This window comes from Brachycentrus maculatus, unplaced genomic scaffold (genome assembly GCF_059751285.1).
Source record: "Brachycentrus maculatus isolate JH-2025_06_01 unplaced genomic scaffold, ASM5975128v1 h1tg000026l, whole genome shotgun sequence".
NCBI classification, from domain to species: Eukaryota; Metazoa; Arthropoda; class Insecta; order Trichoptera; family Brachycentridae; genus Brachycentrus; species Brachycentrus maculatus.
The window spans coordinates 2,000,202-2,028,021 of record NW_028280780.1 but is presented as its reverse complement, the minus strand read 5'-3'; the positions used below and the strand labels follow the sequence as shown (position 1 = coordinate 2,028,021).

Sequence of the window (27,820 nt, the reverse complement as noted above, 5' to 3'; positions counted from 1 at the left end):
AAAATTATTCAAACAACTCAAACCACATGACATTTTTGTTGTTGATAAATACAATGAAAGTATGTAACATGGTTTGTTGAGTTTTACATAAATTATAACTGTCTTTTTTATATATTTGTGTCATTTAGCTGTTATTTTCTATATGAGATACATGTGAGATACATATGAGATACTGTCATAGAGATTTGACTGTCATAGCAGTCATAACCATGAATGTGTTAAATATATATTTTTTTAATCAGCCAGAAAATAATAAGAATATATTTGGGACCGAGATTGGGTTATTGCAAGTACAATACAGCTTTTAAAAAACATACCAGACAAAAAAAGAGACGTTTTTATATCTATTTTTTTATGTAATTTTACAAAAATTAAAGGAGAAAATGTATATTATTTATTGGCAGAAGAAAAAAGATTGAGCGACGTTAAATAGAGGTTACACTGTATATTGAAAAAAAACTTAGCTAATAATCTAATGAGAGTATTGTTTGAGAGAAATTTAGTTATTGTGATGTATGAACAATCTTATCTTATGAAAATGATGGCTTTTGAAGAATATTTGAGGAATATTTTGAGGAATTTAGTTATTCCTCAAAATATTTTGAGGAATGTAGTTTATTAATGGGTTATCGAACATGCAAAACGTGTGAAACCTTGACCAAACAGGTGTATTAGACTCGTATAATTATTATATCATATTAAAACATGCCATAATACACACACACACACACCATCGCATTATTGTAGAAGTATTGTTGTAGTTGTCAAAATAATAACGATATACATAAATATACAGACACCGTTAGAAATAATAAAATACATATTCCGTCAGGTGGTCGGAGCTAAGACTAAGGATTTACCAAAACCGGCATGCCGACATTCTGTTGATCATAATATATACGTAACGCTAAAATATTTTATAAGTACCAAATCAATATCAATAGGGTACTGTAATAGGATAAACATAACAATCTCCAGATGAAACACAACCTAAAAGTCAAATACTAAAATTTTCTAGTTTTCATAAAAAATATTGTGATTTTTTCTAAATTCTGGCATAAGAGGTTCTTACTATGTCATGAGAGTAAACGCTCTATGATCTGCCTTTTATTCATAATTGGCAAAAAAATTGGTTATTTATTTCGAAATATGATAGACAACGCCTTTTACAAGCAATACATTAAAAAAAAAATATTTACATGAGTATTAATTTCAATCAATCTTAATTCCTCCCGTCCCCTCTAATGACTGTTTTGGTTACATTTTATTTTATTTTTTCATTTATTGTTTTCATTGTCTTGTCTGTCAAATTTCACTAATCTTGTCTTGAAAATTTTGGCTGACGACGGCTATTTTTGTCACCGTACCCAGACTAGTTTTCAAAAATGACATTCAGATTACAAATCATTTGGAGAAGGCAATATTCATTTCCAATACCTTGATTTCTATATTAATAAATAAATATATTACATATTTGATCCTAACTTAATCAGAAGTAAAACAATATAAATATAAAGTAGATTAACATATTGTAAAATGTTCACATTTGTAAAATTTGAGCCCAAAAAAAAATATTTATATGGCTGATTCTCGAAAATTCTTGTTTTAAGTGACCAAATTTTAGAATATTAAATAAAACCAAAATAACTGGTTCAAGATAGTGCATTCATTACTTTAGGTAGTAAATCTTTAAAAAATATATATTTATGTAATATTGAATTATTAAGTCAAAATAGGCAATTTAAAAAAAAAAATATTTGCCAGTAAATGATTTCTAATAAGAAATCCTATTGCTGGTCATCAAATTTTACACATAAAGGATATCTAACGTATCTGCTAAAATTTACAAGAGCAACTGTACAGAACACAGAATTATAACTAAAATCACACCATCCAATGTACTGGCTATTGGGACTTAAAAAAGATTAGGTTGAACACATGTGGTCAGAATTCTCACTACAATAAATTATAAGAAAACAAGTTTGATGATGTGGGCAACAACGAAACCCGGTCACTGTTCAAATAAGATAAAGGTGGAAAAAAAACTGTCCAGTTGTTTTTTTATACAAAATGCAGTTCCACTAATAAATTTCAGTGAAAATCTTAAATCTTATAATGAAGTTATTTGCTTTTTTTATGAAATTTTCATCAGACTCATGATGTCAGTAATGACGAAACACGGTCGTTAGTCAAGTAAAATAAAAGTGAAAAAAAACTGTACAGCTGTAGTTTTATTTTATAAAATGCAGTTCACCAAGAATTGTCAGTACAAAACTTGAATCTAATAAAGAGAAGTGATGCTTTAACGTAACAAACATCTATGCTCTCCCGGTATACTTTTAGTTCAAAAATTTTTTTTTTCTTTTCTCAAAGGATTAACTATGGATCACCTTATGTAGTAGTCATTTAAAAAATACTATTACTGAGAATTTACCATATAAAAAATTGTAATGAGAATTCATCCGACCAATGGGAATATTTTACATACTGAAAACATTCGGACGGGCATACCTGATTGTTCCGTGTTACCAAATACATTGGAAAAGTTGGAGTCGGAAACAAACGTGTTGTTCTGCGTTGTCTGCGTGTGATTGGCCCCAAAGCCGTTGGTGTTGTTGCTCATCCAAGGCGGTTGGCTGGACACTGGCGCTGCTGCCATTGGAGCGGGGGCTATAACAAGCATGATAACAATTTATTTTTTTAATTAATTTAATTATTATGACTGTTTGCGGGAAATGCTAAAAAGCGTCATTTACATACTGTTGGTAGACAGCTTATCTTATAAGCGTTATATTTGCTTGCTTTTGGTACAGCGCGAGAAGCCAAAAAACGTGGTAGAGATCGGGCGGGTTTATGGTTACTTGTGATTATATGTATATAACTATATCTATTTTTTTTGACATCTCAACAAAGATGAAGAAGAATATGGAAGTCTAGGCATTTACGGGGATGACGTCCGTCATAGGCAGGTTTAAGTGATCACTTTATACTCGTGTAACATTCACCAATTCTACCCATGATTGACAACCACACTACTCAAATTCTTGGGAATTCTATATATGTATATGATCCACTTTTGAAACATTGTACAAGAATCACTAGAATTTTCACTATAGTAACATCTATTAGTTAAGCTTTTTTACTGAGCAGAAACTCTTATATTTGTATGTGAGGTCCTAATCCAGGCTTATAATCACATACATGAGAGACGCCAGAAAATAAATTTTGCATTTTATTATTTTAGCTTAAAATTTGACCAGATAATTTATTTACAACATTTTGAGTGTGTTCAAATACTTGTTCACAAATCTGGATTATCTTCAATTGTAGAGGTTATTTGTCATATTATTTTTTTGAAATCTCAACATAGATGAAGAAGAATATGGAAAAAATGTCCAGACTTCCATATTTTTCATCATTTGTGTTGAGATGTCGAAAAAAAATAACTTGTGATTAGTTGACTTGTCCTCTTCCATGAGTCTATGACAGTTGTAAGCCCTATAAATATCCAGACTTCCATATTCTTCTTCATCTATGTTGATATATAAAAAAATTGCTGTTGTTTAAGGATCCTAAGTTGAGACACCTATAATATTAACATATCGCTCACTCCTTTCAACAACGTCATAAATCAAAAAACCTGATTTTTCAGGAGATTGTTTTTAAAGTTAAAAAATATAATGAAATATATTGAAAATAAATACCAAGCCACTTATTGAACTTTTTACTGTGCAACACATCTTTTTCGGTAAAACCTGAATGTTTTTTCTCCATTTGAAAAATATTAAGTATATTCGAAAAAATAATTAGAAAATATATTTTCTTCAAAATGCAAAAACAACACTTTCTGCCCTGTAGCGGGTAAATATTAAGTTGAAAATATGCCGCTTTTGCTGGGATTAAGTACATTTTTTGGGCATTCCGAAAACAAGCACAACTGAAAATTGACAATTTTTGATATATGACGTTGTTGAAAGGAGTGAGCGATATGCAAAGTTGGGAGGTGTTGTTTTACCGCCAAACATGTCGGCGAAGGGGTTCCCGAGCTGCAGCAGGTCGTCGGACGCCTTGCTGGGCTGGCCGGCCCCGCCGTGGGCGGCGGGCGGAGAGCCAAACAGGTCCACGATGGACTGCTGGTTGTTGCTGCTGGGCGGGGCGCTGGACATCAGGAACGGGTTGGTGGCCATGGCGGCACTGTTGGTCGGAGACTGCACCTTGGACTGGAACAACAAAAAACGATTAACATAGTGACATAATTTTAATTTTCTTGAATGTTTTTTGCCGATACCTTTGTTTTTAACCACTTTTATAATTGGTACTATTTTTCCAACCAGTTTTTCACTTTCATGTATGTCAGACTTAATCCATATGAAAAAAACAAAATGATATTTAAGGGCCTAATACGATTCGAAGGCCTTCACTTTATTCTTGAAAAATTAGTAATGCCGACTCGCCACCCCGGAAAAGGAGTCTAAGAATTAGGTTAAGTTAGACACCTCAGCTGAATCCGAGCCGATATGAAGGTGGTATCATACATGATAAAAATAGTGAAGGACATTGGTACTATAAATCAAGCTGGGACACAAAATGCTGAACCCTCTTCTAGTGGAAAGGAAGGTCTGTTGATGATAGCAGTCCGGCTTCCCCTGAGGAGTTTCACATGGTTTCCTCCCAGTAATGAGCAAATGCTGAGAAGTTCTTGATTGGTCCATACTAAATTATCCCTCGTTTTCCCAAAACAGATTTGGTTAGCTAAAGACTAAAATCCACTAAATAATCTATAAATCTTGTACATAATAAATGAAACTGCCATCTATAAATAAATTACAAAACAGTTTTCTTTTGCACTGAGTTTAAAAATTTAACCCTTAGCACTCGAAAGTTTTTAGTGCTAAATGGTGTGCGAATTTTGTTGTAGATTGGGTGTTTATAGCTCCTAATATAAACCAAGAAAAAGTAAGGAATGCAAGCAAAAATTCAATTAAATTGAGTTACCGAAGTGTATTAATACAATATTATTTACTAATTAAATTTTATTATTAACATTACAGCCTGATTTCCTCTTATGCAGTTGCTCTACAAGTTTTAATGTATTCTGTTAAATTATTTCTGTTGAAATCTTGCATAATCTATATGTTACAAATTGATGATAGAAATAAACGCAAATAGTACACACAAAACAGAGGGAAATGGACGATCTTTATTACCACATAAGACAATAATTAATATTACTTTATTAAATATAATTAAATCTTCCATGTTATTTCATGACACTGACTGCAGGTAATAATACGTATTGTGTTGGACGACTGACTGGGTATAAATTATAGGTAATAATGGAATAATCATTGTTATCTTATTTTCCCTCTATCTAATCACAAAAGAATCTGAAAAGATATGATTTTATACTGTGTGTTACGAAACTATCGTTCAATGATGTTAAAATGTATAAAAAAAATAATACACAATACAAGTGCTTGCATTTTTTTTAAATAAATGTTTTTTTTTATATTTTACTTGGTTTAAAACAATTTTTTTTTTTTTTACCCAATCAAATCACAAAAAACGCTGTTAGGGTAGTATTTTACTAAAACAGCGCAATACAAATTATTATTAATATTTATTCTCGCTGTACCCGGTCACACGTTGTAGTGGCTCAGTCTGGTTAAATGGAAAAGAAAGAAAACAGAAACCACACATTTCTGATATGTTTTATTTCACGATGTTTGTGAATGAAAAAATTAAAAATCGATGATTCAACAGTGCAATCGAAAATTTTGGAAATGCTAAGGACTGCAGATGTCAAGAAGCACACCGCCCCCGTGAGAAAAAAAATTAGCACGGCGTTCATCTTACACAAAATAGATGGCGCTGCCATTGAGGTAAAAAAGACCCACCCACTCACCCATCATTTGATTTTTGTTTTCAAACACAAAGCTTATTTGATAAAAGTATTGAAAGTGCACATATTAAGAAAATAAATAATTTATTAGATTTTTTTTAAATACTCATAGATATGAATATAAATAATATGTTTAAATATTTTTGTTTTCAGAATTCATTTTTGGGCATACTATTTTGCATCAAATAAAAGTTTGAAGTCTTAAAGTATTGTGTTATATTTATTTACCTTGTACTGGTTGAGGACCGCCTCTTCCTCAGCCAACGCCTGCTGTTTCAGTACGTCGTCTATGAAAGCCGCTTGGCTGCCGTTGGTCGGATGCTGGTCCAATCGCGTGGAGGCGGCGGCCGTCCCGAAAGAGCTGCCGGTAGAGGAGAGAGCACCCATACCATTGGCCACGTTCTTTTGCGCACTTTATCCGTTCAAATTGTCAAAGCCCAAACGGATTCGGCAAACGCAAGATGAGGCGCCAGGTACGAAGGGCGGGGAGTGGCGGAGAGGGGGGGATAAACGTAACAAAATGTGTGCCGATAAAAGCAAATTGCAAATTTGTGCATCGTTTAATCGCATGCAAGAAAGAGAAACCAATCGGGAGGAGAGTATGTGTGGAATGTGTTTTTTGTTTTTTTTTTTTAAGAAATAAAATGGAAGATTAATTTTTATCAAAAATCGGCAAACATGGGGTTCACGGATGGGTGGGTGGGAAAAAAAAGAAAACAAACAAAAAATTAAAATTTTGCTAAAACGTCACTAGTCTACGTATAATAATTTATTATATATGTTCAAGTAAACTTATTTTAAAATGCTGAGCAAATCATAAATGCGAATAAACTAAATATAAATTATTATGCAACTACTAAAAAATACGTAAAACGTGCGTGAAAAATGGAAGAAATAATAAATATAAAAAATGAGGATTTCAATTGATGGGTATGAGCATTTTTCATGGGTTTTTATATTTCAATTAAAATCGTGAAGATCAAAAAAGTTGATAAACGTATAAGATGTCAGATGAAGAAAAAACTGTTTTAAGCCAAAATTGCAAATCAAAAGATGTGAAACAGATATAAAGATTTTTTTTGTTAAGTAAATATAATATACACATAAGTAATATTAGATAATAATTTATAAAACATCGTTTTTATGTTGATTTGCAATAATAAAAAATTATATTTGGTTCATTTTTTTTTTTACTTTAAAAAAAATATTTAGTGGCAATCATTCAGCTATCAAATCAGTGCCAAGAAAATTAAATTTATGTAACTACAAATTGAGTTTTTTTTTTTTAAATAAATAATTTGTTTTTTCACTCATTGTAACGGGATTCATCCAGTTTAAATTTCACAGTTCAGAGTGACTATTGATTAAAAGACTAAAATATCTTGGAAAATATGTAACAACGAATATACAAAAAAATATGTACCATTTAGTGTTGAAAGAAAATTTTGAGTAAGCCTAAATTTAAAAATGGATTTCTTCTGTTTTTTGCTGATACTTTGTGACACATTTTATAAAATAAAAGTGTAACTTTTTTTATTTTTGGATAGAGTCTGGGCATGAATTACATACGATAAAAGAAAAAAAAATCTTTTTCTAATCAGTTCTAATTCGAAGATGATATTGACAAATAAACAAATTTAAATAATCTTGAGTAAAAAATAGAAATACAATTCTTGTTAATACCTCGCCTTTGCAAAGTCCACTAAATTTGAAGTGGACCATGCAAAAATGTCTTTTTAGTATATCAGCAATTTTAGCATATTTATAAGAAAAAATCTCCGCGTATGCATCCAACAATGAAAAATCTATTGCAGTTAATTGGCAAAAGATTGACCCTGTAACTTTTTGAATGATTCGTATAACGATTTTATTCATCACAGATCCTGTGATTTGGTCCATGAGTGTCGCCTGAATGCGGACAGATGAGGGGCAGAGTTGCCATGCGCGAACAGGGATCAGCCCTATGTCCGCGAATGCACAATTACCTCGCGGTCTGTGTCGGGGTGTTGGCCGCAGAGCCCTTCTTGCCCTCCAGGGCAGCGAGATGGCCTTCCAGAGCGTCCAAGAGGCTGCTGGGAGCTTTCGTAAGATCAGGAATGTCTCCTTTATCGATGCCCACATTCTCGGCCACCTGAAATAATATAAAACGCAATATTAAAAGAATGTGTGATTCGCAACAAATTCAATGGCTAGACATTGTAATGCCAATGTAAAAAGTACAAAATATAGTGGTACTTTTTTACTACTTTTAACACACTAAGGACGGGAAAGGTATTGCTACGTGTTCGGTCGATTGATGCTTAAGGACGGGAAGGGTATTTTTACCTTCTGTGCCAGCCTCATTTCAAAGTAAGAAGAGAAGGAATTATTTAAGGTTTTTATTTAAATATTATGTCGAATATCTTTGTTAAGGTCTCAACTATATGTAGACAATTATCAAATCCGTAAATCTGTAATCCAGGCGTAAAAAACAGCCATTTTTAGTGTATTAACTGAGGCCTTTTTTGTCTAGTAAATATTTTGAAAATCTTTTTTAATCTAATATCTCAAAGACTAACTGTGGCTTATGCAACTCCCATATCACGTTTCTAAGTGTTTGTCCTCATCTTTCTTTTAAACCAGGATATACATCTTTTTCTTATGCTGAGTTTTACCTCAAACTTTTTGCTTTGCCTTGTAATATAAAATGCATGTCTTATGTCTCTACCCTCTTTTTAAATCACTTAATGTCTAAGTAACTCTGAAATCTAACTAAATCTTATGCTACACTTTTTATCATGTTTCCTAGTGTTCCTTTAATATTTCTAAAACCAGTATATACATTTTTTTTATACTGACTTTTGCCTTATATTTGATTTGTAATATAATACACATTTCTTAATATTTGTCTACCCTCTCAGGTCAAGTCAGAATAATCGGGGGGTATGTATGATAAGATGCATGAATGTGGAAGGTGCGAAGATTATTCGTAAAGACAGATTGGTGTGGCATTCCATTTTCTCTGCCTACCCCTGCGGGGGACGCCGATATGGTTATTTAGTTAGTTAGTGAGTTAGTTTATACCTTCAAAAACTCTCCAACGCGATCCATGCGGATCAAGAACTTCTTGTAGAGATCAAGCGCATCTCGGCATTGCTTTTTATTCATGTCAAAGTATTTCTCGAGGAGGTTGATGATGCCGTCGTTGTAGCAGGCGAAGAGCCGTATCAGGTCGCGGAAGAGCAGCATGAAGCACATGTTGATGACCCCGTTGGAGAGGTCGTTGGCCGTGCAGTCGAACTCCAGAAGAGAGTCCAGCTGGGCTTGCAGCACGGGGAGCGTTTTCAGGAGCTTCTCCGCGTTCATTGTTCGCAGGGAACCTTCTTCCTTCCTGGAAAATCAGACCACAGACATTAATCACTACTTCAATACATTACTGAATTTAATTAACCCTTTGCCCGTACCTTGTACAATTATCACGGCGAAGAAATAGCGCAAACTGATTTTACCATGATATTTTATGAGGTAGCTAAATGATGCATAGGACACTGCATTGTTAAATACATGTAGGAAAGGTGATCAGCCTTGCGCTGGAGGTAATTCAAGGTAATATAAAATAAATACAAGAGTGAAAAATCACTGATATTCATTTTGACCCCCCTGGGTATCTAACCCGGGACCTCCACCACGGTAGCCAAATGAGCTGACCACAACACTATTGAGGCGGATAAAATAAATATTATTATAAATATTAAATATTAAGTTTTCATACTAACCCCCTTTTGACTTTGCAGAAGTCAAATGCGACAGTTCTGTATGAGAGAGCCTTCTCATTCAAGTATTTGGCATAGCGCCTGATAAATGGGGACATATCATACCCTGGAAACATATACAATAAGATATTAATACAAAAACACCATGTCATTAAAGTTAAAAAAAAAACTAATTAAAAAAAAAAACACTAATATCAAACAAATGTCCAGATGTTATAGACATTGCAATATGATCACAAATTTTGGCGATAAGTATGTAAAAAAAAAACATATTGTAAAATAATTGGATATCTTTTATTATTTCAACATTCTTGAGTACTGGAATGATCATTGCTATGAAGCAATATTTTCTAAACTATCAACAAGCAGCCTATATACCCATGTAATAGGCTGATTCTGTACTTTTTCTAACAAATTTTACTATAAAAGTATAAAACAGAGAGCATTGCTTTTTGATCAATGATTAAAAAAATCAAGCGGAATCGAACCAAATACAAATTTAAGTTTTGTACTGACTTTTCTTAGTAGAACTGCATTTTATATTATAAAACAATAACTATATACATTTTTCCACTTTTTATTATTTCACCAACAAACAAGTTTTATCATTACTAACATTATCAGACTATTTAGAGGCTAGACAAAAATCTATGTTATATACCGTAGAACGGGGCTACTTGAACTTTGATGTGTTACTTGAGCCCAGTACAAAAAAGAGATTTAAATCTGTATTTGGTCTACAATAATGAATATATCGTGACAATAAGTGTCACCTGTCAGGGAAACAATGAATCATGTCGATACATTCATTATTGTAGACCAAATACAGATTTAAATATTTTTTATGTACTGGGCTCATAACACATCAAAGTTCAAAGTTCTACGGTACACAACAAGACAGGGGTTGAATATCATAATTTTTCTGAAGATAAAATAAAAACATCTTGTCATAAAAATCATATAAAATCATGGTTTTCAATTCCTGCCTTGTTGTGTATGTAATATAGAATTTTGTCTAGCGTCTCACCAGACTGATGATATCGGCAATGACAAAACCTGGTTACTGGTCAAATAAAATAAAAGTGGTGAAAACTATATAGTTGTTGCTTTATTATACCAGATACCAGTCAAAGATTTTTCAAATTAAAATCAATAGATATAATTGCTATCCAAAACCAATGGGGATACATAAATTATCATACCAATATCTACAACCTTCAAAGATAAACTAAGTGTATCTACTGTTATATTAGAAATATTTTATTTATTTATAAGTGCAATATTTACAGGCTCATGAAGCAAGAACAAGCTCACTTTATTAGTGCAGTTGTTAGACAACGGATTGTGTGGGCAGGGGGAGGTGGAGACTAGAATAGAAAAATATGGGTTTAACTCACCAATGCGAGCACCGACCGCTCCTTGGAATAGTGGAAAAAAGAAGAAAATGATAATGTAAGAATTTGGTTTGGGTAACATTAATAACAAAATGAATGGGAAACACATAATTATTAGTTGACGGCAATTATCCATATTTGTTTTATTATTACATTATACGGTTTCATTTGCGATGAAATATCAATCAATTAGATAATCAATCAAAATACAATATTTTTTACTTATTAACCGGTTCGGTGCCACAAGCACGTTAATGCGCTCTCCAATTCTGTGCTTGCCAGGCCGGTCTTGTTTGAGCTTGTCGCAAGCCAATATCAAATCCAATTGCAAATTTTTTTAATTAGAATATAATATAGAAACATGACTATGACGCCAGCCTATGACGGTCGTCAGCCTATGACTATAAACCAGCCTATGACGGTCGTCAGCCCCGTAAATGCCCAGACTTCCATATTCTTCTTCATCTTTGATGAGATGACAAAAAATAATAGAAACATCTATTAGAAAGGTCAAGAAATACTAAAATATTTCAATTTACCGATATTATCAAAGTTACAGTCATCTTTCTAAAATCTATCACATTTCTGTTGAAAAAAATCACGGCCATACACAATTTGCAATAATGTGTACTAAATTTACAATATTTGTTAACTAAATCATTTGTAAGTTACTTTTATCTGTCACGAGTTCTGCACGTATCATAGATGACGTGGCTGAATGATCCAATAAAAAAATAAGCGCATTGCATTAAGAATACAATAATATAATAAACATGGATAATTTTTAAAATTTAATTTTGGGAAAAAAACTTAGAAACAACATTAAGATTTCATGTTTTTATGAATTACATGAGATGATACAATGGAATATTTTCAATGGGGGATGTAAAAAAACAGATGAAGCATTTTTATACATAATTGTGTCTATCAGATCATTCTTAATTTTAATCGAAACTAGTTGTACCTAACCACGGGTTACTGAGACTCAGTCTGTTTAAGTGGAAAAGAAAAAAAATAGAAAACACACATTTCTAATATGTTCAACCTCACAATGCTTGTGAGTATACAATATTAAAGCAGCTGTAAGGAAGCACGCTGTTCGCCATGAACAATGTTTTGTTGTATTGCTATTACGTTCAGCAGATGGTGCTGGAAATGCGCAAAAATATGTTTTTCAGAAAAAGCATGTTTTCACCCGTCGCAAGTATTTTAATGCAACGTTGTATCAAAATTTTAAAGCAATCAGTGAGTGACTTAAGAAGAGTAAAGATTTTGAATGAACAAACACTTACATTTTTAACTATAAAGAATAGGGATAAATTATTTATAAAATTGCTCACTAAATTTTCTATTTAATTAAAGTCACAAAAGTATATTTTTTTGGGGGATTTTTTTGATGTCACTGAAAAAGTTATTTTTATTTGGGGGATGTCTGGATTCATATATCAACATGTCGAGGAGTGTATTAAAAAATAGAATTACGGGAGGGATATGAGTTATTTCATTCGGTATATTTACATTAAATTAAATAAATGTTATAAAATATTTGTCTGGAGACATAGAAAACATGCTGATTTAGAATTAAACAGTCAGTACTCTAAAGTAGATATTCACTTTAAGTACTACATAAGAGATTACATACATCCCAGCATACCGATACATTGGTAATGATCTGGGATGCGATTATATTATTGCAAGAAATGAACGCCCATATTTGCTTACATTTTTTCAGGTATACAACGTACTAATCATCGTGCTATCTTCTTTATACAAGCAACTGACGGCCATCTATCTCTTTTTTCATACAGAGTATCGTGTTATTCATCTCTTTAGCGGACGAATTGAGAAAAAAATACTAATTCTTACTCAACCGGCAATATAAAATACAGTAGCAAAATAGAAATAGATGGCCATAAGGTATTTGTATAAAGAAGATAGCACAATGATTAGTACGTTGTATACCTGAAAAATATTCACTGCGGGAGTAAATGCGTCCCCGTCGTCATGATTGGTCCCCAGAAGTTAGATTAATACCTAGGTAATACCAATTAATATAAATGCTCAAAATTACTTTAAAAATCCCATACTTTGTAACCACCACCGATTGTTATAAAAAATAAAATGTTAATCAGTATCAAAAATGAAATAAGCCCCTTTAAATGTTAAATTAAAAATTAAAAATAATGTAATAGACACGAAAAAGACAAAATGACTTAAAATAAAATCAAAAGTAAATAAAAGGCAAAGCGGTGTGAAAATTTCATTAAAAAAATATACTCGTGTATGTATATTTAATTTAAAGTGTATTGGACAAATTATGATATAATTGACAGTATTGATTTTAATTATTTATTATTTATTATCATCATCATGTATCAATCACAGGATTATTCACCCTATGGATGATATATCAATATCTATTATAGATGTCTCAACTTAAGATAAACCATCTATCGTTTTTCTAAGAAAGACGATGGAAGTCTGAGAATCCCGGGGGTTATGATTCGGCATTTGGCTGACTTAAGTGATCACTTTATATACTTGTATAACATTCACTATTCTATCCATTATTGAACATCCCATATCGAATGTTCTCAGATTCCTTACGTATGTTAGTAGGAAATTTGATAGATGTGGAATTTAGTACATTTATACATTGTTAAAAAATCAATGAAATATGGATGATCAATAAAGGGCGGAATGGAGAATGTTACACAAAAGTATAAAGTGATCATTTGAGCCAGCCAAATGTCAAGGTCGTAAGCCTTGCAACGCTCAAACTTCCATCTTCTTTCGTATAAATACTATAGATACTTCCATCTTCTTTCGTATAAATACTATAGATGCTTCTTCTCAAGTTGAGACACCTATAACATATTAACCTGCTTTGGAGAGGATTCAAATTTAAAGCAACTCAAAGATTTGATACAAAGTAGACATTTTTTTATGCATTTCATTTGTAGCAATTTTCTTTTACATAATTGTATGATACTGCACCAATACGATGCAGTGCAAAATGCATCATTTGCCATGGAAATGGGAAAAAGAAGAGTTTAAAGTATATTATTATGTATTGCCTTGGTTTCATTTGAATATTCAAAATTGTTACATGATTAAGATGAAGTCTTTATCTCATTAAGTAAAGATTTTAAAAGTTGAATTACTTAGATGATTGCATAAGTTTGTGCTCGAATAAACTAATTGAATGAGATAAAATTGAAAATCCCTAACACCCACCATATTCTTCAGACATTACTCCTTCAAATATGAATCTATCTCCGGCTCTGAGGGACAATTTGGACGGCTAGAACCTTCATATGCAGGAAACTTTCGACAACTAACTTACTCAAAATATATTTTTTATAAAAATTGGACAGTGGGAAACATTTGTATAGGAAGAAATGTGTCTATCCAATTGAAAAAGACTGTTTTAATAAAAATAAAAATAAACTAACAAGTTACATTTTAAACTCGGGCAAGAACATATGCAATCATCCAATATAACAATGTTAGTATTTATAAGTTTAATTAAATAAAATATAAAACAATCATCTATGGTCCAATTAAATGATGTAAAATAAAAAGTAATGAAAATAATGTTTCGATCGTATTTTAAAAGAAATTACAATGGCGAAATAAAGATATTAATTAAGCATAAAATTAATATTCGGTTTAAACAATTATTCCTTAAATATTTTTTTTTAAACCCTCCTATAGCAACGAAAATACTCAGGAGTAATATACCATGTGTATTTTTTTACAATTACAATAAAATGCGATTCCGGGGATCAAGTAAGAACATGTGCTTTCTTTTAAAATACGACCATAAATGTATGATTAAACTGATTAAATTAATGTTTTAAAACATACCTTGTACTCCGCTCTTGTCAAGGAAATTGCTAAGTTGAAAACTGGAATTACTTGACGCCAGGTATTGAGTAAAGCGCTGAAAATAGAAAGATATCAAAAATTAATAATTTAAAAGGCATTTAAGTTTTGCACTGGCATTTCTTTGTAGAACTGCATTTTATGTAATAAAACAACTACAATATATAGTCTAATGATGTTGGTAAGTAGGAAGCCAGGTCACTGGACAAATAAAATAAAAGTGAAAAAAATTATATGATAGTTTTATTTTTTTTTTTAAAAAAACTACCAATATATATGGATATTGGATATAAACAATATGGATATAAACAAATTTATGAGGCGAATGTAATTGGAAAAAGGAGCAGAGGAAGACCAAGAAAAACATGGCACGATCAGGTATGCCAAATACTTGAAAGTGGTCAGGTTAGGAGTCGTAACAATCGGCGGGTATGTATGAGGAGATGTATGAACGTGGAAGAGGCGAAGAATGTTTGCAAGGACAGAGTGGTGTGGCGCTCTATTCTCTCTAACTACCCCTGCGGGGAAGCGGCGTGATGGTTAGTTAGTTTTATACATGGATACATTTTTTAAGGCTTCACTCGTTTGAAAGTGATTTTGTAATACAGTAGAACCTTGATTATCCAGGGAGAAAATGGGGATGAATGTAGTCCGGATTAGGAAAAATTCGGATAATCGAAAAAAAAGATGATTGACAGGAAGAGACAAATACATTCAGTGTGAATCATATTTTTTGTTTAGATTTACAAATAGCTTCAATATATTTATATTTTTTTCATTTGAATATAAATCAATTATTAATTCAAATAAAACAACAAAAAAATAAGGTAAAATTGTCTGAAATGAAGACACTAAGAAAGCATATCCGGCAAGAGTCTATGAGACAATAAGGAAACACCAGGATAAGAGAAATATGCGAGATCGAAGATGTCGTTAGGTGAAGAAGACAATTTTTTGAGTGTTGGTGAATAATAGTTCATAGAATACTAAATAATGTAAGTGTCGGTAAAAATAGCATCAGATACATAAATATATTATTATTACTCATTATTACTATCTTATGTCCTGGTTCCAACTCTAATGTATGGAAGTGAAACATGGAGTTGGTAAAAGAAGGATGAAAGTAGACTGAATGCAGTCGAAATGCGATCTCTCAGAAGAATGTGCGACAAAACGATGTATGATAGATGTGCGAATAGTAAAATAAGGAAGAAATGCAAAGCTGAGATAAGCATTATCGATAAAATTAAGAAAGGTGTGTTGAGATGGTTTGGACATGTAGAACGAATGAGTGAGGAAAGAACGGTAAAACAAATTTATGAGGCGAATGTTATTGGGAAAAGAAGCAGAGGGAGACCGAGAAAAACATGGCACGATCAGGTATGCCAAATACTTGAAAGTGGTCAGGTTAGGAGTCATAACAATCGGCGGGTATGTATGAGGAGATGCATGAACGTGGAAGAGGCGAAGAATGTTTGCAAGAACAGAGTGGTGTGGCGCTCTATTCTCTCTGCCTACCCCTGCGAGGAAGCGGCGTGATGGTTAGTTAGTTAGTTAGTTTTTTATTACTATCTTGATTCATTTATAAGTCAGTTTTTATTACTATCTCCGATTATTTACCAGTCAGTTTTAATTACCATAGCAATTCTTTTATAAGTCAGTTTTTATTACTATCTCGATTCTTACTAAATTCCTCGCAAAGTTGTCGAATTTTCATGGCGAATTAGTATTAAATTAATTGAAAAAATGTAAATTGACCGATTTAGTCGGATTGCCAAAGATTGCTAAAATCGGGGATCAAACTCCTTTCAAGTTTTTACTTTTTCTCGTAAATTAAGATGAAAGTTATATTAAAAAAAGTTAAATTGATTCTGATCAAAGTAAATAAAAAAGATCACGATTTTTTTCATAAAGAACTTTGCGTTTTCCGTTGCTCATGTAATAAACGGAGAGGGGGGAAAATCGAGAGGGAGTTCTTTAAAATTAAGGCCCAGTATTCGTTAAGTCGCAACTTAATTTTCTCTAAATCCAAATAACATCTTACGTAATTGTTTTTTTTAAAAACACAAAGTTTTACTTCAAAATAATTATATGAAATTGAAAAGAAAAGAATTATTGAAAGGTTAAAAAATATGTAATAATATTTTTTCTATTTATAAATAATAAAAAAAACGGGTGTGCAAAGACGTGTTACCTCTACGGCGGTCGGCCGATGATTGAATTCTGTGTTGCATTGTATCCCCTTAATATCACACAAAATTCAATTCATATAATTTTTGTTCAAAAAAATTAAAATAAAATAATATTAAAAATATAGGAATATTTTTTAAAGAATTTTTTTAAGAAGTGAGAGAATATTTTAGATTTTCATATCCGTAATTTGGAAGTATTTACCGTGTCTATGTAAACGAAAATGTAAATGTTCGTTTGCTCAAAATCTTAAATCTCCTAAAGTAATTCACGGATTGATTCGAAATTTTGATAAAACGTTGCATTGCTTTTGCCTGTGATAGGTAAAAACAAGTTTATTAAGAAATGGCAGCGCCATCTATTGAACGTGACAGGAACACACGCAATACCACACATGGCCCATGGCGGATAGCGTGCTTCTTGACAACTCGGCTGTCCAAATTTAAAACACAGTAAGGGACATTTTTTTTTGTGGTAGGTTTTTTTTTGCATTCTTGGACTAAGTAGAGTAGAGGACTTCTTAGTCCATAAATGCAAAAAAAACCTACTACAAAAAAATGTCCTTTACTGTGTTTTGAATTTGGACAGCCGAACTGCTGTGACTTTGTTTTCGATTGCATTGTTATTTCAAAGATTTTTGATATTTGCAAGCATTATGAAATTCAGCATATTAGAAACGCGTGGCCTTCTCTTCATTTCCACTTAACCAGACTAAGCCACAGCAACGCATGGCCGGGTTCAGTTAGTTCAAAATAAAAATATGAAAAATACACAAAGAAAAACGATACTAAATTTTATCATATGAACAAAGCGCCTCAATATCGGATGTGTTATTCTTATATATGCCTTGACGTGCGACCTCAGCTTTCATGTGTAAGAAAATACCGCCATTTTGGGTTATGCCATCACGTATAGGTATGTTTTATTATTGTATCATTCAGGGGTGCGATTTTATGGTCGCAAGACACAAGCGCCCGCAATTTCTTCCCCACCGGATTATGTTTTTGGGTATACGACGTACTAATCATCGTGCTATCTTATTTAAAATAAATGACAAATATAACCGCGGGTATCCGCGGGCCGCAAAATAAATACTCCCGCGGGTCGCATGACGCAAGTCGCAAGTTGGCCGCAAGTTGGACATGCTTGGTCAAGGAGTCTTTCCGCGCTTATTTTTTTTTTTAGAATACATATCGCTCACTCCTTTCAAGAACGTCATAAATCAAAAATCGACAATTTTCAGTTGTTTATGTTTTCGGAATGGCCAAAAAATGTACTATAACCCAGCAAAAGTGGCATATTTTAAACTTAATATTTACCCGCTACAGGGCAGAAAGTGTTGTTTTTGCATTTTGAAGAAAAGGTATAGTTTAATTATTTTTTGAAATAAACTAAATATTTTTCAAATGGAGAATAAACCTTCAGGTTTTACCTCATAGGATCTGTTGCACAGTAAAAAGTTTTATAAGTGGCTTGATATTTATTTTTAAAACATTGCATTATATTTTCAAACTTTAAAAACGCTCTCCAGAAAAATCATGTTTTTTTTATTTATGACGTTCTTGAAAAGAGTGAGCGATATTGGAATATTACTTTTTTAAGAATATATATTGAGAAAAAAATTAACCTCTTGCCAATCAATAATTCTTTTCTTCTCAAAACCATATATTTATTTCGAAGAAAAACGTCGGACGCCTGAAAAAACAATCTGGCGCGGAAACAAATATGGGCGCTTGTTTTTTGCGACAATATAATCGCGCCCCTGATCTCACGATTGTATGGTAAAAGGTTACAACACTCTAAGGTGAAATCTACTATTGGAAATAACATGAAAGGACGAGGTTTGAATAGAAGTCGGATCGGAATAAGACATCTAGAAAGTTTTATTACGGATATCCAAGTTTACGAGTAGGCGTCAAGGACGAAATTACAAAAGCAAAGGACGCGATGCGTCACTTCAGAATTATCATCATTTCGTATTATGAATATTTTAAGGAAAAATGCCACATGGTAAATTTACAAATCTTACCGTAAAAACGAGATATCAAAAATATTTGTATAAATATTTTAAGACGCATGAGAAAAATGGGATAAGTTACAGATAGAATAAAGAAAAGAAAACTGGAGTACTTTGTCCATTTCACGAGTGTAAAGAAATAAACAGATAGCGAGTGTTTTCCCTTTAGATTTTTTAACTCGAGAATTACATGTAATTATAGTAACTCTAATCATAAAGAGTAAACCCACTCACAATTAAAAATAATTGTGAGAGGGTTAAAAAATAATTAAGAGTTAAAAAAAAATATATATATTTGTTCAGTATACCCAGACGTTGGAATGATAATTTTGCTTTCGTATAACTTACGATCGAGATAACACACCATTATTGAATTCAGTGCCCTGTGCACAATTGAGTGAGGATAAAGGTCAGAAGAAGAAGAAGATATACGATGGTGAAACTAAGGAATAAAATGTTAGATTACTTACTCATACAATGAAATGCTAAAATTTCTATCGGAATATTAGTTCATCAAATCATTTCATCTCTTTTAGGGTTTGTTATTATTTAATCGAATTTGTGTCTTTCTATTTAAATTTTAACAATAAATGAATAAAACAATTCAAAAATTTATTGTTTAAAAAAAAATATAGAAAATTCTTTTAATATATAAAACAATAAAATAAAGCTTGAAACTTTGGTAGGTACGTTGTACCGCCAAAAAATTGACGTTATTCGGGCAAGTTACCAGTGCGCTATATATATATATAGAGTTAAAATTGTTAAAAATCAGGGCTAGTAACGAACTGGAACAAAGCAAAAAACGCACCGGTTCGCAAGGTCGTCACAAATATAAACCGGTTCGTAAGATTCTCGCAAACATAACGCCGGTTCGTAAGATTTTCGTAAGCAAGACACGGGACCGTAAAATACATACAACTTGGAAATATTTATTTATTTAAACTTCATGTATAGAAAAGAAATGAGTACATTGGCGGGCTTATTGCAAAAAAGCAATATCTTCCAACCAACCAAAAACAAACTAGTGATATTGATCAAAACGTTTGATACCACATATAGCTGTTTGCAATCAGAGGGTAGATAGTACTTGAACATTAAAAAAAAAAAACACTAATTAATGATAATAAGGAAGATATGATACTACTACTACTACTACTACCATAACACCGTTTCACCGCAGGGGTAGGCAGAGAGGATGGAACGCCACACTCTTCTGTCCTGGCATACACTCCTCGCCTCCTTCACATCCATCCATCTAGTCACATATGCCCTCCGATTACGCAGATTTTTGACACCGCCAGATTTTAGGTTCTGATCGATCTGATCGTGCCAAGTTTTTTTCGGTCGTCCTCGTTCTGTTTTCCCTCTCACATTCGCCACATATATTTTCTTAGTCATTTTCTCGCTATCCATTCGCTCCAAATGTCCATACCACCTTAAAGAACTCTTCCTAATTTTTTCAATTATTCCTCGTTCAGCCTTACATTCCTTTCTTATATCTTCGTTTTTAATTCTGTCATACAATGATTTTCCACACATTCGTCTGAAAGAGCGCATGTCAACAGCGTTCACTCTGCTTTCATCCTTCCGATATGATAATACTAAGGAATAAATATTGCTCCGTGATTGTGACCAGAACGGAAACATTCTCGATTGTATTGAAAATTTATTTGATCCGGATCTTACACTTTGCAATTGTGTATTAAGGACGCCATACGCAATATCCTGTGAAATCTTTCGTCTTACACTAACAACCTCGCCGAAAAAACATTTTTTTATTATTCTATAGTGATGTATTTTAAGGCCATATGCAACATGGAATTGACACAGTTCCACCGCTCGCCGGGCCGAGTTCACAGTCTTCGATCGGCCGCGGCGCGGGTCGGACGGTGCACCTCCTCTCCGCAGCGTCTTGACGTCTTCTACGTCACACGACCATGTCCGCCCGCGGCACATCGATCGCACGCCACCCCCTCCCCCTGGCGAAGATTTTCGACAAATCCCGAGATCCAAATCCCACCGAGATTCAAATCCCACCGGGAAACAAATCCCATTAAGTGGATCGCTCGAAAGGCGAGGTAGAGCAAGCCTAAGGTTGAGATCTCGAACGTTCGAATTAGAACGCGATCGGCCGCGATAGGGGCTGGACATATTTCCACGCTCGTAATTTTTTTGAATATACATTAGAAATTAACATTTTTTAGCTCCGAGAATATAATAGATGTCTTTGGAGAATTTAAGGGTGTACTCGCAAAAATACAATTCAGTACCCGACCAGCTGCGTGAAGAGCCATATATATGTGTGTCCGCGGACATTTTTTTTTATCAGAATATATATTATAATTGAATTTTTTTAAATTATTGTTTTACTGCATCATTTTCAGACACCGTAAACAGTGTTTGAAAATGATGCGGAATGCATCGAAACACGTGTCACATTAGATTTTAAGAAATAGTGGTATTTAGTAAGTAAAACATTAATAAAAAAATAGATTTTACCACAAAGTGACTGCCGAATCAATTAATGTAATGAATTTTTTTTATCAGAATATATAAGGAAAAAACTTTTTTTGAACTTTAAAAAAAAAAAATTCAATAATTCTTTTTATCGCAAATCAATATATTTGAAGAAAACGTATATTATGGATAAAAAACGGTAGTTTAAGCAAAAAATTCAATTACTTACATCAAATGCTACCTGGATTTAAAGAAAATTAGATTACGATTATCGCATGTATGGATTTAAGAGGATAAAGCAATTAAAATTGCATAGATAATCGACAGAAATGACATTTTAAAATCGACATTTCCCGAACTTGAATCGAAATTGCCAGATCGTTATTTATAAACCAGCACGCTATTTTATATTTACCCTTTTCAAATATTCCCATGCGATTTATCCATTAGGAAATACTGAAAGCGTGTTAGTACTCGCAGGGTGAATATAAATATGAAAATGGATAATTATAACAAAATATATTAATACACTGAATAATAAAAATTACAATTGAAATATAACTAAAGATTTTAACAAATGATTACAAAAATAGCGTACATTAAAAAAAATAATAACAATAATTAAACCCTTATCCGCATCCCAATGGTGCATAGGGCACTGCGTCATATCAACGCAGTGTTATCTTGATCGTTTACATATGACGGAAAGGTGATTAGCCCTCCGCTTCAGGTACCAGTCCAGGGTAATATTGAATAAAGTGTGAATAAATATCACAGTGAAAAAAATCACTTATATTTATTTAACCCATGGGAATCGAACCCGGGACCTCCAGAACGGTAGCCGAGAGTGCTGACCATTACACTACGGAGGCGGACAAAAAAAAATAAATGCCAAATGAATATTTTTTAAAAGACAATCAAAATAATGCTTAAGGTATTCAGTATTGTCCCGCATTGGTTAAAAAAATTGAATGTATCGTTTTCAAAAGAAAGAAGATGGAATTCCGAGCATCCCAAGGCTTACGACCTGGCATTAGGCTGGCTCAAGTGATCACTTTACACACTTGTGTAATGTGCCCCATCCTACCCAATATTAAACATCCATTTAGCATTATTTTTTAAAACATGTATTTTTGCACCGTTTTTGGATTCCTTTCGTATGTCAGTTGTAATTTGATAGATTTGGAATATGAGGTAGCGGTGGCGCCCTCAGTTCGAAATTTGTGAAAGTGTATAGCTTACTCCAATAGAACATGGGACAAATTTTAAAAATGCATGCCAGGTCGTAAGCCCTGGGATGCTCAGACTTCTATCTTTATTCATGTAAAAATAGATGTTTCGTCTCAATTTGAAACACCTATACCATAATATATATTGATATATCATCCGTAGAGTGAATAATTTAGTGTCTGATATAATGAATAATTTTTAAGAAATGGTAAAAATTTTAGTCCGCCTCCGTAGTGTAATGGTCAGCACGCTCGGCTACCGTTCTGGAGGTCCCGGGTTCGATTCCCAAGGGAGGTAAAATAAATAAAAGTGATTTTTTCACTGTCATATTTATTCAATATTACCCTGGACTGGCACCTGAAGCGGAGGGCTGATCACCCTTCCTTCATGTGTAAAACGATCAAGATAACACTGCGTTTATATTATGCAGTGCCCTATGCACCATTGGGGTGCGGATAAGGGTTTTATTATTATTATAAAAATTTTATGCTAAAAAAGTATTCACTATTATTTTAGCTCGTCCGGTGATTGGACACCGGACCTCTAGTGTGTTAGGCCAACGTGCCATCCACTGCACTGTGAATACGAACAGTGCCATTTCGTTTATGAAATGGGTATTAAGTAGTAAAAAAATTAAGTGGAGAACGTAACCAAGTATCTTTTTCTTTATGACGCAAAGAGAGTTTTTGGTTTTTCCATAAGTAACTACTCAGGTTATAAACAGGGTGTACCACAAAACGGTGCTATTACTCATATTCACATTTCAACATGGTGCAAGAAGATTATGGAAGTCTGGGTATTGATAGGACTTGGGTATGACCTGTCACTGTCTAGTTTAAAAGATCACTTTATACACGCGTAACATTTATCATTCTACCCATGATCGACTTATCATTCTACCCATTACATAATAAATGTCGGACTTGTATGCATCATTTGACCGACACGTTTTTTCACATGTGAATTCTTGGCGCCATCTATGGTTGGGTTGAGTAAGCTTTTTATTTAATAGAAACCTTCAAAGCAGACTATAAGATTGTGAAAATCTACGAAATTCAACAATCAAAAGTTTATCTTCAAATATGTTTAAAAGTGTATTAAAATCTATATGCTCTTTAAAAACACATTGTAAAAAGAAGTCGAGACATGAGCGATCGTATGAAAAGGTTGATTTAAATCAGGACTTTTTTGAAATAGGTCGTTAATTCGATTTTGGGTTCGATCACGCTAAACAGTGCACAAATCTGGTTGGATATTGCGTATTTTAACTCTTAATATATTTGACATCAAAAACTAAAGCTGGAAATAAACATGAACCGAGAAAAAGTAGGAAAAACCACCAAAATTGGTAACCGATAAAGCGAAATTTAAACATCAGTGCCACCTATAAAAGAATGTACCAATTTCGGGCGGTACAATGATTTTAATACACCCTGTACTTATAATATATAATAACATATAACCAAATTATTGTGGTTATATTTGGTTTGAAACAGGTCTTGATTTTAAAAGCGAATAAAAACACGCTTGTTTAAAATGATTAGATATTTTCACAATGCAAAGCCCATCTATTACAAGTAGGGGAGAGTGCCCATGAGTGGGACAGAGGATGAATGGGACAATCGTCCTCCAGCCCAAACTATTGTAACAAAAAATTTTTAAAAATTACCCAACATTAACGTTACAATATAAGACAGATTAATCCTCAAACATCAGTTCACGACTGACAGTAAAGCGAGTAAGACGTGTTACAATTTTTTTGCGTCAAAAAGTTAATTATATACTGTGATTTGATTATGTTTGCACATATAAGTTGTGATAAGTGCTCCAATTGATATTTACAATTATTTAAGTCGGTTCTCTCCGGATATTATAAAGTAAGTTTCATCAAATTTACTTTAGTATAAATGTATCGATTTATCTATTTTTCTAAAAATCACGCATTTCCTTGAATGGGACGCGTACAGTGATCATGAATGGGACAGTCTCAGTCAAGGGAAAATTATCCCATTCATGGCGAATACTTTTAATTTACATTAAAAATCGTTTGTACTCGTTTGTATTACACGCATTCTAAACATTATATTGTTTTTAGGTTATAATGCCCAGAACACGCATCACCAACGTTCAAATTGAAGCTGCTGTAGAAGAGGTTTTAAATAAAAAGCAAAATGTTAGGTTGGTTGCAAAGACATATGCAATAGGAAAATCTTCTCTTTATAGACATGTTAAACAAGTAAAGGCTGATATTTCTAGTGGTCAAACATTTTTACATACACCTAGCATAGGAAATAAAAGAGCCTATCAGCGGAAGCTAAACTGGCAGTGCACAACGCAGTCCTGGTTCCAACTCTAATGTATGGAAGTGAAACATGGAGTTGACAAAAGAAGGATGAAAGTAGACTGAATGCAGTCGAAATGCGATCTCTCAGAAGAATGTGCGACAAAACGATGTATGATGGATGTTCGAATAATGAAATAAGGACATTTGGACATGAAGAACGAATGAGTGAGGAAAGAACGGTAAAATAAATTTATGAGGCGAATGAAAAACATGGCACGATCCGGAATGCCAAATACTTGAAAGTGGTGAAGTTAGGAGTCATAATAATCGGCGGGTTTGTATGAGGACATGCATGAACGTGCAAGAGGCGAAGAATGTTTGCAAAGACAGAGTGGTGTAGCGTTCTATTCTCTCTGCCTACCCTTACGGGGAAGCGGCCGGATGGTTAGTTAGTTTTTTAGCTAGTTAGTTTACTCTGAAGCAAGAAGAAATGATTTCCACGTATTTAAATTCAGCCGGAAGAATATGTTCTACAGTACAGAAAAAAATCAGAATGGGAAAATCAAGTATAATCTCTGACACTCCAGAAAAGGACAAGTTTTTGAAAATAAAATTGAAGAATGGAAAACGAAAACCTTTAGATAGACCAAAAAATAAGCCTAACCCTAAAATAGTTGAAAAAAAACTCACAGAAGAGATTTCAATGAGTGATGACAGAGATATCAGTTCAGATAAATCAGTTGAAATAGAAGGTGTATCACTGACAAAAACAAAAGGAAAGGAGGATAATAAGTGTCACATGTGTGAAGGAGAATACCAATATAGTGTTATGCAATGGCTTAAATGTAAATTATGTGGCCCATGAAAATTGTGGAATATTCAGATATCTGAACTTTTTTTGCCAAAAATGTTTAATAAAATTTCTTTTGCATGCGTCTACGTATTATACAAAAGTGCCTACCAATTATTTTTGTTTTAAAATATAATTTTTCCATCGATCTTGCATTTTAATTGATGTCCCTTTCATGGTATACTGGTGTCCCACTCATGGGAGGGTGTTTATGAATGGGACATTTTAGGACATTATTTAAAATCGATTTTTCAGGCAGTTAAGTTATTTTTTTTAGAAAACAAAGTATGGCATATTTGTAGCTAAAAGATTAAATAAAGAGAAACCACGTTTACTTTTTGTGATTTATTTTACAGAGAAGAACTAGAGAGGCAAAATCAAAAACGTCCCATCCATGGGCACTCTCCCCTACAATTGTACAGCCTTCAGCCGTAATAATTGCGATGAGCTCCAAACGTATGAGAGACAACATCATTTCAAGTTTTTTTTTTTAAAGTAACCTAAGGAAATATCATCTGCGGTGGACGATATTCTTAGCTAGATATGAGCGATCGAAAAAAAAATCTTTAAAAAATAATCGTTACATAATTCGGTTTTTAGATTCGATCATTCAAATCTCATTATGCCAATTAGTACACAAATCCGATTGCGTTTCGCGTATTTCTAGCTCCTAATATATTTAATAATCTGACAGCAAAACTAGATTTAAATTTTACTTGGTAACTACTAAATTAAAAATGGGTAGATATTACCGCAATGTGACTGCCGAATTAATTAATGGAATTTAATATTATGTCTTTAAGTAATATTTTGACTAGTCAAAGTCTACTACTCCTTCAATCAGTTCTACGTTTATATTTTCTTTAGACATAAGTTGAGGTAGTATTTTACGAAAATGACGCTATATAAATTATATTTTTTTTAATATTGAGTATATCATTAGAAAATTCTTATCATTAGAAAACCAACGGAATCAAAAGATATAATAATTACCACATACTTGGTTTAGAAATGTGAATTAAACAGTCTTTTATATAGCATCAATATGACTCATTTCGTATTAATTATGTGACAAAAAGCAGCCTTTACACGGAAGAAAAATCGCAACGATCTCCAGCCAAGTCGGCCGATAGCTGTAGATATCATACGCACGGATGATAACGGTAAGGAAAATAATGCGGATCCACACAGGCGATATCTAGCTGTCGGCCGATTCGGCAAGCGATCGTTGCGATCTTTTCGTCCGTCTGAAGGGCGCTTACAAGATGAGTCTACCCTTAGGGAGGAGACATTTTTATTATCCCACCAGGGTAAGATTTAATTAACATGGTATTAACTTCCAAGGACTTCATACTGTATAATTAATCCAAAAATTAAACCAAGATTTTCGTTTTCACTAATATTAAAGTAATTTTTACTTCAGTGATGTGCGTGTCGCCGCCTTGTGTAAAAACAGAAAAAAAACTTAGCTTTACAATACGTGCCCGTATACTCCTAAATAAGAACTTATAAAACCACATGTATTTTAAATATTCAAGCCTTTTATTTGTACTTTAATAATGTGTGAAAGAGAAGTACGATATATTTCTCACTTGCACATACAGACCGCACATATGCATAAAGTAAGTAAAAAATCCGTCAAGCCTGTTTTTTTATACTTTTTGACGTGAGTTTGCTATTAAAAAGGTATAGATAATACTAGTTTTCTCGAAGAAAAATCTATCTCACTTACACATACGGATCGCACATAAACATAGCGCAATTGCAAAACTTCATCGATCCCCTCTTTTTGACACTTTTTTACTTGAGTTTGCTATTAAAAAGGTATAGATAATACTAGTTTTCTCGACGAA

The 27,820-nt window shown here is 32.9% G+C and overlaps 1 protein-coding gene across 13 annotated transcripts in view; it reads right to left on the bottom strand.

The window, feature by feature from the left end:
- Positions 1-27,820, bottom strand: part of lap (phosphatidylinositol-binding clathrin assembly protein lap) — a 113,272-nt gene that overhangs the window by 21,051 nt on the left and 64,401 nt on the right. For 7 of the 13 annotated variants that reach the window (XM_088269903.1, XM_088269944.1, XM_088269967.1 and 4 more), the window contains exons 3-10: positions 14,919-14,994; positions 11,052-11,072; positions 9,658-9,760; positions 8,966-9,272; positions 7,888-8,033; positions 6,131-6,314; positions 4,016-4,220; positions 2,512-2,670 (exon numbers count right to left, since the gene is read on the bottom strand). In XM_088269903.1, coding sequence (XP_088126029.1) covers positions 2,512-2,670; positions 4,016-4,220; positions 6,131-6,314; positions 7,888-8,033; positions 8,966-9,272; positions 9,658-9,760; positions 11,052-11,072; positions 14,919-14,994 — 1,201 coding nt within the window. The remainder of the gene's footprint in view (positions 1-2,511; positions 2,671-4,015; positions 4,221-6,130; positions 6,315-7,887; positions 8,034-8,965; positions 9,273-9,657; positions 9,761-11,051; positions 11,073-14,918; positions 14,995-27,820) is intronic. The other 6 variants (XM_088269912.1, XM_088269952.1, XM_088269960.1 and 3 more) reach the window with 1 other exon arrangement.